Below are 16,433 nucleotides of genomic sequence, written 5' to 3'. Positions count from 1 at the left end.
CTCAAACTTCTATCAAGATTTAGCTTTTGGCCATCTCTACTGGTCTGTCCTTAAATACCCTTTTCTGTTCTACATCAAGTTCATAGGTTTATACTAGGCTATCTGCCCTAAGGCATTTATAAGCCTAGCCCAAATTTTTGTGGCTTACGCCACCCCTTATATGAAAAAATACTGTGCCCATTAGTTTGTTGTGCCTCTGTCCAGCAGTGACACAGATATGATTCCCGGGGTAAACCTACATAGGTTCATAGGTTTATACTAGGCTCATAGGTTTATACTAAGTGAAACAGTTTCTGAAAGGAGTTTTTCATACCTGGCCACCTAGAAGTCGAATGGCTCTTTTTTGGGATCTTCAATTTGTACTGGAAAAACTTACACCATTTCCTTTTGAATATGCTCATGCTGTTGATTTGAAGTCCTCATACTGGAAAACAGTTTACTCACTGCTCCAATGTCTGCAGAGAGTATCCGAGTTATAAGCTCTTATGGTGAAGTCCTCCCTATCACATTTTTCACAATGATAGGATAATGATGAGGACAAGCCCTTCCTTTATGCCCAAGGCTGTTTCAGAGTTAACACTGAGTAAGGCAGTTCATCTCCCTGTTTTCTTCACAAAGCCTAAAAATAAGGGAAAAAGAAATGTACACACTGTGGATGTCCACAGGCAACTCGCATGCTACACTGACAAGACAAAAATTTCCAGGACTTTTGATCAACTGTTTACTTCCTATGAATGCATTAAGAGAGACTCTGCATTCAAAACAGACTATTTCTAGATGACTGTCTTATGGTATTGATTTTCATTACTCTCACCATAACAAGACACTTCCAGTTAAAGTGAGGGCTCACATTGTCAGAGGCTACCCCCAGCTCAAACCACACAAACATTCACAGATGGATGGTTCTCATGTGTGTCATTATGTGCTGTCCATGCTCATGGAGGGACTTGCAGTACATTAGTCCTTTCCCAGGACAACATTTTGGGACACTTTCTTAGGTATCATACATCTACCTGTACTTTTGGGCATGTATTAAAGGTCACAATCTTGACTTGAGTAACAGGAGCTTCACCATAGTGATGAGGGTAGGGTGCTATGATGGACCCTTACCCATATCTTTCAACTGCCCCTGACACTGGCATGCAATTTTTTAATGTTCCTTCAAATCCCTCCTAAAACTGGCAATCTTTTGAGAAAATGTGGTAGATTATATTTCTAATGACAGCAATTAGAGTTGCAGATTTGTTTTACTTTTTCTTTTAGTTAAAAAAAAACTTGCACGTTTTTTTTCTCTCTCTCAACTTCTCAAGTTAACAGTATGAATATTTTGAAAAGTGCCCCTGATTTTCCCACATTTCTGGATTTGATTTTTTTTGGATTTCTGGAGTTGAGACAGAGCTATGCCTTTACCAATGACTGTCCTCTTCTGTATAATGTCATGTATCTTGTTGCTGTCCTTCATAGTACTGGGTATGCAGTTCAGCAGACATGTATGTAATGACTGGGGAACCATTTTCAGCACAGTTCTCTATTTCTTCTGTCAAGTAGGGTACAACAACAGTTGTAATACATCTATGTTACTGTTAGACCTGACGGGTATTACTTTGTGTAGTATCCTGTCCTTATCAGCTTTCACATGCTATGCTGAAATGTGGTGAATGACCAACCAGTTAGCTAGATATTCTTTACTGAATTCTTTTTTTTTTTTTTTTTTTTTTTTTAATACCTTTAATCTGTAACCAAGATTGCTGGGCTAGCAGCTTGACTCATGTCCTTCTGCATGCTCCTCTTCTGCAGGACATTTATTTGCATTAAGTGTACTAACTGTGGGGGATTTGCATGGGCTTTATACTGTCATGAAGGCGCCAAAGGGTACTGTTAGTTGGTCAGATGTGGGGAGAAATGCATTTTGATGACAGTATATGACTATTGGCTCCATCATCCGCGGTGGTGCAGCGGTAGTGTTGTTGCCTCACAGCAAGAAGTTATCCCGTTCCATTCTCGGCAGGAGTGCGGAGAGTGCCCTCTGTGTGGAGTCTACATGTCCTCCCCGCAGTTGGGTGGGCGTTCGAAAGACATGCGTAAATGGGCGTGCCTTCGTTGAAGGTTGAACGTCGAGCTGGCACCTCGGTATTCGTGAAAATCTACTGCCAATAATTAGCGGACCGGAGTTCCGCTGTGGCGACCCTTAATCGGGAAAAGCCAAAAAGACAAACAATTGACTATTTGCTCTAGTGTAGAAATGGCACCATGTGCTGTGGAAGAGAGTTAGTGGCCTACTATGACAACGTTCCATTTGATGAAGAGTTTTAAAATGTGGGGAAGCTCAAAAAACAAGGATATTGGGATGTAGAACAATAAACATATAGGGTATTATATTCATAACGTAGCAGAAACTAAGAACTAAGCCAACAGGCATGTAGAAAGGAGAATCTGCTGACAGGGATGACTGCAATTTGGGATACAGGCAATAGGCAAGAGACTGGAATTTATTGCAGAAAACTGGGAAAAGAACCAAGGTACTGGGAGCAAATAATTAGAGGGAAAGGTATTTGGAATGGAAAGAAGCCAAGAAATTATTTGGGCTGCAGACCAGCCAGAGAATGCCTTCCCTGTCAAGGATTGACAGAGTATAGGCAAAGAGTTTTTAGTAGACTCTACAGCAGCTGCTGCTGTTAAAAAAGGAATAATTAGTACAACATACAAAATATTGCTTGATAACTATCAGAATCATGATGAAATACACTCAGAGGCAGCAACTAGGAATACATTCCAAAATGTAATGGTGCATCTGGTGCCTCGGCATCTAGCCTTAAAGGAATAACGTAAGCCACCACCAATTCCCATTACATATCATACTGCTCCAATCAGTTAAATTAATCATTCAATTAAGTAAATGATTACACCCACTTAAAAAGATATTTTCCTATACAAAATTCTATACAATACAAACACAGCCTATACCTTATAAAATACATAAGTAATTCAAACTCGCATCTAAATTCATGCCTTTAGGTTTCAACGTATTATAATTTATTATAAATTTACTTTCCATTCTTAATAAACTGGCTAAAAAATCACCCCCCTCGGCCAAGAAAGGGTGTAGCCAAAATACTAAAAAAGAAACTGACATTAGAACCCCCATGTGCGTTAATAAAATGTTCAGCTACTGGACTATCCAAATTCCTGTTTCTAATGTGGCCCAAATGCTCTAAAATTCTGACTTTAACCATGTGCTTAGTTTGTCCTACATACCATATTACAGGAGTGCACCCACATCCTGCAACATAAACCAACCCACAAGAAGTACATGAAAATCTCCCCATAGAATATAATTTACCATTAATCTCCTTATCTGAAATGTTTTTAATACTAGAACAAACCTTACATATTCCATGTGAGAAGGAATTCATGCTCATCCCATGTGTGGAAACTTTGGAATTTAATAACTCCCTCAAGTTTAAATATCTACCATACGAAAATGTAACGTGTAGGGAACAAATGTTTTGACTGCTCATCTTCACACACCACCAGCCACAGCTACTATCAGAATCAACCAGAGAAGTTAAAAAAGGACTGGGATGAGACTGGATAAAGCAATTTATAAAGAACCAAGGGGGAATATATGTATACCTCCCAAACATGTAACAAACTCTACCAGATTTAGGATCTTGGTTGGGAAGTGTTTACATAGGTATTTTTATACCCCCAAGTAGACTACAAATAATTTTTCCTTAGGTAGGCAGCAAATATTGGGGGTGTGATGAGGAAGAAAGAGGTAATTGGGAACATACTTTCTGGGAGTGTAATGAGATGACAGACTTTAAAGATTCCTACAGACTACTCTGTCAGAGATACTGGGCGAACAAATTGCTGTAACTAAAGAAATTATTTTTTTTGAGCTATGCTACAGAATCAGAATTACCTAGACACAGTAAGGCCTTGCTGAGTCTAATTATGATGGCTGCCAAAATGCAATTACTAGAAAATGGAAATCAAAGCCTAAAGTCAAAAAGTCAACAGTATCTATTGTCATTCAGACCATATACACAAATGCACAGCTGAATGAAATTACATTTCTCCAAGCTCATATACAACAGAAACGCAGAGACAACTACACATATACAACAGTGACTGAACCAACCAAGGCACAGAATGCATCAAAGCTTCCTCAACCATGCATGATTGCATGGACAACAACATCCCCTCCAACCACACTGCCACCATCGCCCCCTCAGACTCCAGCAACATTTCAAGTCTGGTCTAAGTCCTTCCAACACTACAGACCAAAAAACAACTGGCATACAAAGTCAGGCCCTTGCTGCCTACATACGGTGCAACCACTGCTACCCAAAGGCCCAAACAGCCCCAACCAGTCCAACAATCTTTCAATCATCCTCACCATCCATACCATCACCATTTCCATCTCAGACACCACCAGCAGTGTCCCAAATCCAGTCCAATTCCATTCAACCCAACAAATTCAATGCAGTCCTTACAAACATGGCAGACAAAAATCGGGCTTCCACCCTCTGCAGTGAATTCAAACTCGGCACTGAGGCCCAAACTTCCATGATCAGTCCAACATTCCCCAACAAAAAAAACCTCAAAGACAATGATCAACACCCACCACACACTCGACCATGTCAAAAACGAACCACCAACAAGCCGCAGATAGACAGTTCCCACAAATTTAACAAATAAATTTAACAAACACACAACATGGACCACAGGAGCCAGAATGGCCACCGCCAAACAGGGCACCACCATCTTCCCAAAATCTAAAATAAATTTAAACCAACTGCACTACAAATAGTGAATATAAGTGACAGAGATAAAACAATGGGAATTTGAATCTTTAGAAAAGTGTCAGAACAAATTAAACAGAAAAAATATGGGAATTTTGGGAACAATGCATGCAGAGAAGGAATGAGGTTTAAAAGATGGCAGGATATGAATGAGTTGGGTAATGTTTGACTGAATGACCGGACAGATTATACGTGATGAACGTTTGCAACTAAAATTATATCAATATGGTTTGTTTTAATTTATAATAATGTTTTATTGCTTATGTCATACATGACAATTTAATAAAGATGTTTCTTGTTTAAAAGAAGAGAGCTTTAAAACGCAACTTGCATAATCTGTGTGCATTGAGGAAGGCATAAAAGACGTCCAGTAATTGCTAGTCAGATGGTATGGATGTGGTACTGACATCTACCCTGACCTTTACAAATTCCATGTACCTTGCCTTTGTAGATAATCTCTTGTAACAAAGTGATTACAAAGACAGATATGGCCCCACATCTCTCTGTGCTTAACCCATGAGTCTTCTTTACACTCAAATTAAAAGTTTCCACAAATGCACACATCAATGTATTTTGGCTTACTTTCAGGTAACTGTTTTGGGGCACTAGTACCATGTCAGAATTACTGTACATCTGCAGTATAAGCACTGAGCTTCCTATTTATCATACTTTATCTGATGCTATTGTTGAGACACCTGTAAACGTCCCAGGTTATTGTCTTTGACTTGGGAGCAGATGACTTTGTGCAACTTTCCCTTCTCCATTGTCAGTGATCAGGCTACACTGAAAATATCACTAGGGCAACTGCAAATTCATTTAAATTGACTGTGGTGTCAAATGTATTGGCTGAGATAGTCACTTGTTTTTGCTTTTCAAGAACCGTCAGAAAAGGTTGTGGCAGTGTACAATGAAAAGGACCACTGACCTTAACCGATCCAGACAAAATATGTGCACCATCTTGGCTCAGATGGAACACACTGAATAACATCTGGAAAAAGGCATAATGTAAAAATTTATGACCAAGCTGACCAAATGAAAGAAGATGGGAGGAGTAACTTGGGAAGGAATTGATTAAAAAGTCTTATCACAGCAATGAGATAATACTTTTGTATATTTGTTTTTTTTTTTCCACAGAATGTGCAACACTTCAGAATGAAACAATTTTAAGAGGCACTGCACAACAGTAAATGATACTGAGGCCTCTAAAAGTTAGCAGTACTTCTATGTACCTCCATTCTAAGTGGATAGAGGATGCAAGTCCAGCCATGGGCATCGTAATCTCAAAAACAGTGCCCTCACAGTGAATGGGACAGATTTAGCTTTAGAAGAAAACAAACTCATCAGGATATCTGCCCTCAGGAGGTCAGTGACAGAAACAGAAATAAATTAGTAGTGACTACTTTTTTCTTGTGCATATAGGTTTGCAATGTGTAAGAATTTGAGATTAAAAAAAGTATGTCTCTCCATTTTGTTTCTGTAGTGGTCCTTTAACAAGCTGCTTCCAGCACTCAAGTGTACATGAAATCTATTACATCCATCCCCATTTGCTTACTGATGACTCTGAGCAAATCACTTAACCAGACACTGCTCTCAGGTCATGGCTGAAAAGAGGTACTTTATTCAGCTGGCTTTCCAGGTTTAACAAATACAATCTAAGAGCTCCATTTACCACTGAAGGAGACGCTAGCATTCTCTGGAAATCTAAATCTAATGTGACAGTCAGCTGACATCTGGGGCTACTGGACCCCGGAGTGTCCACTGCAGCAAGCTTATGTGGAGTTTGACATGGAATGCCAGTGGGATAAATTCCACCATGAGACCCAGTGCCCTGATCCATAGACAAGCAGAGATAAATGGTGAAGTTCAGCACAAAGGAGACTTGGGATTTTAAGGGCAGCACACACACACACACACACACACGCACGCACACACACGCGCGCACACACACACACACACACACACACACACACACACACACACACACACACACACACACACACACACACACACACACACACACACACGAAGAGCTGACATGCAAAGAACAGTGTCCAAACTGTAACTAATGAATAGAAGTAGCTAGGACAGAATTTACTGTAACACCATAAGTAATACTTTGATTTTAAATTTTCCTGCTACAATCAATCACCCTGGAAACCTGGCTCACTGCAACCTCTGTTAAACGGTTACTATGGACATGTATTTGGTAAACATTCTTGGGCTGAGATGAATTTGAATGGAAACATCCAGAAAGATAATGACCAGCGGATGTAGGAATCTCAAACAGCACATCCAGTTTCCTGACAGATGTGGATGGACTGACTGCACTGTAGTAGGACTCCTTAGATTTTTTTTTGTTATTTGTTTGGAGGCTAAGCAAATCTCTCCTTGTAGAGACTTTCTGATGCGGTGAGAAGCTGTGACTAACAATCTTGAAATGCTCGCACAGATGCAGGGAACCAACAAACTTACTGCTGTATAAAAAGTTTACCGCTTTTGTTTCCCTAACATGGGAACTTCTTAAGAATAAGTCTGAAAAAAAACAAAATAGTTCTAAATTACCTTTGACACAAACATCAAATGTCACATACAACATCATATCATATCAGTCTTTAAACAATGATCTTATCACCATAAGTCTACAAAGTAATCTTAAAAATGCAAAAATGCACCATAAGTGCCAACAATTGTAATTAATAGTAATAAATATAATAAACATTCATCCTATTAATCACAACTTGAAAATCCTATCAACAGATATTATAACAATCAAACCAGGAAAGTTAGAATCATTTAGAAATAACTGCCACCAAAGCTCTTTTTTCAATAATCACAGACCATGGCCTACCCCTTAACATCTTCAGGCAGCCGTTCAAGGGCAAAAAGAAATTCAAAAGAACTGTTGATGGAAAATATGTTTGTATAATGCATTATTGATAATTAGCCTTCAGAATGTCATATATGTGCTCATATATCCTATCTTTAAACCTATGCTGACTCTTCCCAATCTGGACAATGATGGCAGAGGGCCACAAATCACACCCCTTAATAAACAATTAACATGATCTTTGGGTTGTATCAGCTGTTTTCCAACAAAAAAACACTATTTAAAGCATAAGGGCATTGTTTACAACAGCCACAAAAGTACCTGCTTTTTATTTCTCAAATTGTTTTCACCTCACTTCATCACTTTATATGTGTTAATTTCTGAAACATTTACCTCTTCAAAAAATAATCCTAGGTGAGGTAAACAAGAAGGTCCCTCATTTCATGGTTGGGTAAAAAAACTCCCAATTTTTACACATTTGTCTAACAGCCCAACAATCCAAGTTATAACATATGATGAATGGCTTTGTTAAAAGTGATATTCACATCATTCTCCTCTTTATGACTTTACTTAACACTCCTTTAATCATAAAAGGGCCAAAAGTCCCACTTTCCTTTTTATAAACAACTTCATCTCTTACTTGGTCCAAACATCTCAATTAACATGTCACATTCTCCCAAATATTAATACTCATGACCATTCTTGCTAGTCTAACTGGCTCATAACAGCATCCTTTTTCTGATAATTTAGGTAACATGAGAAATGTAACAGAGTTTAAATAAGTGGGCTTTCTATAGAACTTGGTTACAAATCTATTTTCCGTAACATTTTTACTGATCTTCAAATCCAAATAATGTGCTGTAGATTAGTGGAATATGTAAATTCAAATATGTAGCTGTCAAATATATTCGAAAAATGTCAATCTTAGATACAAAATAAAAATATGATCGAGGAAGTGATTTTAAAAAATCCAGGATTTACTAAAGGAACTATCTAACAGGTAATGCTTCTCCCAATGGGCCATGACCGAACTAGCAAACAAGAGTGCAAGCAACCATTGCCACCCCATTCCTTTGTCGATAACAGAAGCCTTTGAAAAATATAAAATAATTAGCTAATACAATATCCAATAAGATCTAATAATGTATTAATTTCACCTGGACTAATATTTCCAGTATACTCAAATAATCAAGACATTCCAATTCTAATTCATGTGGCATCACAGTGAACACGCCCTTAACATCTATAGTAAGAAAAAGAGAGACTGGGTGAAACTCAACAGAGGCAAGTTTTAGTAAAAAAAAAAAAAATCCCATTAATCCTTATAGATGGGAAATTTCCTTACTACATTGTGAGTCTAAGATCTACATATTTAGCTATTGCATGCGTTTTTGACCGACCAGCATCTACTATCTGTCGCACAGGGGTTAGTTAAATATTTATTAATTCTGGTTATTCCAAGATAGCTGGTATAAAAAGGCTCATCAGTAATCCTATTGTTTGTGTCTTTCGGCTTTTCCCGGTTAGGGGTTGCCACAGTGGAACTCCGGTCCGCTAATGATTGGCAGTTGATTTTTACATACCAGCTTGCTAGGCCTGACGCACAACCTTCAACGAAGGTACGCCCATTCACGCATGTCTCCACACAGAAGATGCTCTAGCTGAGAATCGAACCGGACAGCGTCTTACTGTGAGGCGACAACGCTACCGCAGCACCACCATCACGGGTGCTCATTAGTAATCCTATATTTATAAATTTCTTCATTGATCTGCCTGCCCCTGGGTAAACAGAGAAAAATAACTGATCTTTTTTATATGCAATAGTAATTTCATTTCTACAACAGTTTCTCAGAACAAGAGACTGCACTTCTTGCATGGAGTCTGGAGCACTACTTGTGCAAGCAGAATTAATGTAATGCACCTACAACACCAATAGTGAAATCAGCATTAACATGACTTGCTCTGACCTGTGCTGATGGTACAGAAGGATAAGCCCCAGGTGAACAGAGTTCAATCAGTAGCTCAGATGCTTCACTACAGACAGAGAATGATGAACATGTCCATTTAGGGGTGGGTTGCACATGATCTTACGCACTATCAAGGTAGATTCCCAGTGAAGGCTGGGGACATAAGGAGCAAGGCAAGGACTCAAGTCATATATGGAGACATGCATGATACGCTGCAAAGCTCAGTGCACACCAACCCCGGAGACAGCACTGGCACATGCAGCAGGTGAAATAAGGCCCAAGGAGAAAACATTTCTCAGCAGCAGTAGTATGACACTACCCAAGCAAATCCTGACAGTATCAGCTATGAGCATGGGTCAGAGAGTAGCTAAGTCAGGTTAGTAAACTTGTTGGCAACTAAAGGTCAACTATGCGGAGCCAAAACTACAGAAAAAAAAAATAATGTGCTTGTTATGCTAAGGTGAATTGACTGGCTATGATCAGCTCCTTCAAATCAAAATGTGTTAATGAATAAGTGGCATTCAATAGTATACTTTGGCAAATGAGATGTTTTAAAAATATCTCCAAAACTCTTCTATAACTCATTGTCTCAGATTCTGAAACATTTTACAGAAATTATAGCTGATTTTTAGAAACTGCTCAGTCCAAATCTCCAGCACTACAGGAATGTCGTACCTTATTGACTACAGTGGTGAAGGGATTGTTGGCATTATAATTTTCTTCACAGCTGTCACTCCTTAAAGAGAAAGCTCACATCTAAAGAAGCAAGTCTTAATAAATCCTACAAGATAATGAGCAAGGGAACAGCAATGGTATTTTTTCATGCTTCTCAAGCTCTGGGATAATATTCTTGAGTGACTTGAGAAAAAGGAATAAGAAAGAGTACTTCCCTTCCCCTCTATCTTAAAACAACAAGACTGGAAATGCTGAACTTGATGAATCCCCTCACTGTGGTGTTTCATCAGTGCCATTTGCAAATTCTTCCTTCTTGCTCCAATTTCTACTAGTAGACTGTTAAATGAAACCGTACAATTTACTTTAACCACATGAAGTCAAGCTATCTGATGCCTGATGAGTGCCATTTTCTTCCTCATTTGTCAACACGAACAATCCCTAATGCTCCAAGTACCCATTCTAGTAATTTCTTACACTTACTATAACAAGATGCTAATGGTTCAACAAATACCCTCTTGGTTAATTCTCCTATTTCCTAGTACCTTATACAACTCCATCAGTAAACTACCTTTGTGTTTATCTTTTCCTAATTAATTTAGATGGTGTCCGTGTCCATCTCAATATATATGCCTACTCAGACCCTGCACATATTAGTAGTCTGTTAAGTAATTTTGTAGAACACTTATTCTTTTATCTTTTACTGCACACCAATAAATTAGCCATTGGATTGTAACACAGGTCTCAGATCTTACAAAGCCTACCTATGTGAACTACTGATTACTAAAGCTGTGCTTGGCTGTATAGCATATGTAAACAACCTTTTAGAGTTTGCTGTCCAAAATGTTTGTTCTCCACTGCATCTTTTACCAATATGTGAAACATTTACCAGCACTACTAAAAGTAAAATTGCCTGCTGAGGATCAGGTTTAGAAAACAATAATTCAAAGCTAACCAAAACGGTATGTAAAAGAATTTAGAAAAAGCTTTCTCTCTAATTAGCAAGGAAAGCAAACCAAATCAGATTTCACTTTTAAAGCATAACATAGTTGCCCACTGGTTGGTTAGTAACTACTAAGTATATGCAGAGTACAGCACTTTTACTTCCAGGCCTTAATGCATCACATACTATACATACATTAAATATCTTGTGCATCATTCAGTTAGTTCATTATTTTTAGTGCTACTATATGCTCAAAAGCTTGGTCTCTAACTCAATTATTCAAAACTACTAATATCTTTTTTCCTTTAGTATGACAGGGCTTATTCTGTTTAACCACCAAGGTTGGTCAGTCCCCAATCAGTTGATCCCAAACAAACATGAGAAACCACAAACCCATTTTTCAAAAGGAATGCTTTCCAGAATTTAAGCAACTACAGCGCACCTTTTGCCTTACTCAAGAAACAGCAATACAGCACAGGAAAAGATATGCAGCATGGAGATCTTTGCAAAAAATATCTGTCAAAGTTATTTTAAATATCTTCAACAAGTTGTTCTATACAGCAGTGATGCTGTCTAGTTAATTTCATTACATTAACGTGTTAACCAGTAATAAAGCTCTGTACATCACTACTTGGTGCAAAGTTTATTTCAAGAGCACCATCAACGAATTTAATGTTGCAGTAACCTCATGCAGTATGACTGTTAGTATGAACACTGAGTGCAAAATTCTGTGCTTTAAATTAAAAATGCATCAGGGAAAACTACCTCATCTCTGAGGAGCAGTAACCTCAAAGTATTACATTAAGCAAAACGGACATCAAAGCACCTTGCAAGGGGGAATGTGGGGGCTTTGCCCTCCCAAGTAAAAGCAGAGTTTGACTTCACTTTTTTTTTCTTCCAAGTTAGAGTAATTTCATTTTTCCACCTTGAATTTAAGCTAGACTCAAACTAGTGGTGTTCACACAACTGACAGATCCAGGCATGAATACAAAGACTCCATTAGCTTCAGTTAGATCAGTTTCCTGAAACATTTACCTGAAGAATATCAAGAAGACCCGAAACAGCCACTTTCACATCTTCAAATGGCATCACAGAATGTACATCTTTGTCTCCTGTTTCCACAGTAAGAGGACTATGCAAGGGATGACTGATTACCTTTCAAAAGAAAAAAAAACTGAGTACAAGTGAAAGTGCACAAGTCAATAAAGCACTCAAACAATTTCTGCTTATGCCTAATTATCAATTAAGTGTAAAACTGTATTTACATAATATCTGTTCCATTGTAATACAAGAGTATTTACTGTTTGCCAACAGCTAGACCACTAAATGTATATCAGCTCAAGGGAACAATTAGAAAAGGATTCCTCAGTACACTCTTACTGAACAGCATACTTTTATTCATTCAATTATTCATTCATTCTTTGCTAAGAGGGTTATAGGGTTAGTCCCACTAGGCCACTGACCTCTTCTCAGGAGAGACCTGAGGTGGTATTTATAAATTTAGCCAGGAAATTGGGGAAACTCCCATACTCTTTTTTTTGAAAGGCGATGTGGGATCTTTTACATTCACTTGAGCTACCACCAACTCAGGGATATGGGACCTCTGTTTTATATCTCATCCGAAGGACATGTTTTTACAAGGGTAAATTTTTAGGACTGCTGTCCTTGTCTTAAGGTATAAATATTTTTTAAAGTAATACACTTGAAAAATAAGACAAAATGATAAAAGCCATGAAAAATGCTAAGCTAATTGCATCTGCCAATATATTAGTATTTTTTTTCCCTTTACCAAATGTTCTCAGTGAGAGACAAGTAGTCTGCCACTGAAGACATTAACTAGGGGAATACTATATATTCTGTTAAGAGTGAAATTTACAAAGATTTCTTCCATGGATCTGTATGCCAGCCATTTTCTTTTTTTCCTTTTCATTGCTGACTACTTTTAAATGGAGGCAAGTTGTCTGCAGGTGCAAACAACTTTGAGAGTTCTAACCATTCCTTCCTGAGGGGAAATCCAAAACTTAAAAAAAGTACAATGGCTAGCAGTTCAGTCAAAAAAAAAAAAAACTTTGAAATTATGGGAAGTAAAAAGCAGCCTCACCAGTGGCCTTAACACTTTAATGCATTTACAAAACAGTGCATAATTTGTTTTAGTTAAGGGTAGCCAGCACACTTTTTAGGGCTAAAATTAATGTTTTCTGAATGCACATACACTGTTTTTCACATCTGGGAGGGGAAGAGAGATAAGAAAAGAACAGACAGCTATTGGTATAAGTGAGAATACAGGCTGTGACATGCTGTTTAGCATGGGTAACCTTAATTTCAGATTAGGATATGCCTGTGGGTGCAGCTGTCAGTTTGTATCAATTGTTACTATCGTAAGGGTTAAACTTCATTTATTAAAAATGTACACAGTAATATGTATGTATTCTAAGTTAATAAGAGACGGTGGTATCTTGAAAATATATTTACTTTTTTTTTTGAAGGCATTCACTCAAGCAAAACGTCTTGAGAAATGCAACATCTGTTCAAATGGAGAAGAGAAGAAATAGATATACAAAAGATCAGCCTGCCAAACTGTGTGTGAATGCAAAACAAAACTTGGAAATAAACATTAAAAAAATGTCATGCATAATAAATGGGAACAACAGCTTTTATCATAATGGGTACACTATCCATAGTATACTTGAATGCAAATGGCCTTACACGTACAGACAAAAAGGAAATCATATTGAATTATATTAAGAAATATACTGGAGCTTTTCTCCTTAGGGCTTTTCTGCCCTGCCGTTTTTCTCCCAGTCCAGTTAACAAATGGAAAATAAAATAAAATAAATAAATGCAGAGTGCAAAGAAAAATGGTGCAAAAGACACATTTAGAAAAAAAAAATGAGCATGTAAATATGACAATAGAAGGATTTTAGGATGGTTATTCAGCAGAATATCAAGGACAAAGGAAAGGAAGAGTAATAATACTGATTACTAGATGGGCTCCAATACTGATAGAAGAAAAAAGACAATGACAGATTTGTGGTTTTAAGAGGGTACTGGCAAGAGAGGACTATGCCAACATATTTTCATATTCTACCAAAAACTGCTATTATGGAGTTTAAGGAAATCTAGAAAAAATAGCTTTCAGCAGGGAATATTACAGTTGGGAAATGAAACTATTTGCGGTAGTGAGGATGCATCAGAGACCTAGAAGGGGAAAAACATAGCAAGAGGATAGACTTCTGAAGAAATGTATGAAAATATTTATTATGGACGATGCAAATTCAGTAGTAGGAACTGACAATTTATATTTCCAAAAGTACAATAAAATGAGCTAGACTCGACAAATTATATTTCAAAGAAACGTTCATTTAACTGAAAGCTTCGACGTGCATCAAATAACTATTTTAGATGATAAACAGGTAAAAGTGATAAAAATAGACTGCAATAGAAAAACATGAGATAGGTGTTTTCCCACCTACCTCCTGAGAGGTACTTAAGGAATGAGCGATGTAAATGTTTTGAAAGTTATTAGGGAAGATGGAAATTTCTACAAAGAATAGCAAGTTAGTGTAATAACATGAAAACAGAGTTTAAAATACAGTAGAAATAAAAGAGAAAAGATATGGTTAAGAAGTGATAGGAATTATTTAGAAGGGCCAACAGAGACTACACTATTACAATATTAAGAGGAATCGCATAGAAGAAAAGGAGAAACTGCAGTGTCCTAAAGAAAATAAGGGATTATTAGGATAATATGCATAAGTTTAGAAATATTACAAATAAGCAACTGTTTTTTTTTTTTGATAATTTCAGAACACAAAAGCTTTCAGCACAGCAACTTACATAACAAAAAAACAAAAAAAAACAAAAAGGGCCGTCACCAAACTTATAGAACCTATAATGAGAAAAATTACCACAAATCATATAGAGGTATTAGAAATATGTTGGAAATTTTACGAAAATTTGAATAAAGCATAGGAATGTGGAAACCAAGACCGACCAACTTAATTATGCCACGATTATGGGAACAGAAAGCTCAACAAGGAACAGTTAAGATAAGAGATTAGAAAAAGATGTATAATCAAACTGGGGGGTGTGATCTCCAGAAAAAAGAAGTTATGTACCTACCATAACGTTCCATGTTAGTTGTCATTCATCTCGCCTTCCTTCTTGCTGGATGGATTCGGAGTCGATCTTCTGCTCTGACTCTGCCATTTTCTATAGCTCGAGAGCTCCTTACTGGCTCATGGCTACCCCTTATCCCACAATGCCCAGTGTCCGCTACCCAGATCTCTTTTGAGATAGCTCACACTAGACATAATCATAGAAGATAATCCATTATTATTAAACCTGGATATACAGTAAATTGTCATGGTTTGCTTGGGAAGCAACTAAGAACAAAACAAGTTAACCAGTGAAACCATTGAAAAACTCCTGTCAATCCTCGAGGAAGGAAGGAGGAACGCAAGAAGAAAGGCAAGATGAAGGACAACTAACATGGAACGTACGTTATGGTAGGTAGGTACACAACTTCTTTATGTTAAGTTGCCCAATCTCTCCTTCATTCTTGCTGGATGGGACAGCGTCCCTAGCACCTCAATCCTGGGTGGCTCATAGAACAGACTCTTCAGAACTATGGAACCAAAGGAAGCTCTGCACCAGACCACCATATCTACTTTGTAATGAGAAATAAACGTATGAGGATCTGCCCAAGTAGCTGCTGCACAAATTGAATCTATGAGCAATCTAGATTAAAATGCTACCGAAGTAGCTACTGACCTGGTTGAATGACCTTTGGGTTTAGCTGGAAGATCTTTTTGTTGCAAATGGTAGGTATAGGCAAGGGTGTCTGATAACCATTTTGACAAGGTTACTTTAGAAACTGGAAGGCCTTGTTTTGTTGTTAGCAAATGAAAGGAACTGATCTGATTTTCTCATCTCTCTACTTCTATGTAGATAAAACCGCAGTTGTCTATGCACATCCAATTGGTGTAATCTGTATTCTGCCTTGTTGAATGACTAGGGAAAAAGACAGGAAGTTCGATGGATTGATTCAAATTGTGTTCTGAACAAACTTTAGGTAGAAAAGATGGGTTGGTTCTCAGAGAAACTCTGTCTTTGTGAAAAACTAGGCATGGCAGGCGAACACATAGGGCATGGAGTTCTGAAACAACATCTGGCAGAAATAATAGCAACTAGGAAGAGAGTTTTCCAAGAGAGAA

The 16,433-nt window shown here is 37.7% G+C and overlaps 1 protein-coding gene across 5 annotated transcripts in view; it reads right to left on the bottom strand.

The window, feature by feature from the left end:
• Nucleotides 1–16,433, bottom strand: part of TSC2 (TSC complex subunit 2) — a 3,048,576-nt gene that overhangs the window by 2,172,600 nt on the left and 859,543 nt on the right. For all 5 annotated transcript variants that reach the window (XM_044089186.1, XM_044089187.1, XM_044089190.1 and 2 more), the window contains exon 16: nucleotides 12,253–12,372. In XM_044089186.1, the coding sequence (XP_043945121.1) occupies nucleotides 12,253–12,372 (120 nt within the window). The remainder of the gene's footprint in view (nucleotides 1–12,252; nucleotides 12,373–16,433) is intronic.

Source organism: Protopterus annectens, chromosome 12.part0 (assembly GCF_019279795.1).
Source record: "Protopterus annectens isolate FY-2018-M chromosome 12.part0, PAN1.0, whole genome shotgun sequence".
Classification (NCBI taxonomy): Eukaryota; Metazoa; Chordata; order Ceratodontiformes; family Protopteridae; genus Protopterus; species Protopterus annectens.
The sequence above is the reverse complement of the archived record's forward strand: the minus strand, read 5'-3'. Positions and strand labels throughout refer to the sequence as shown.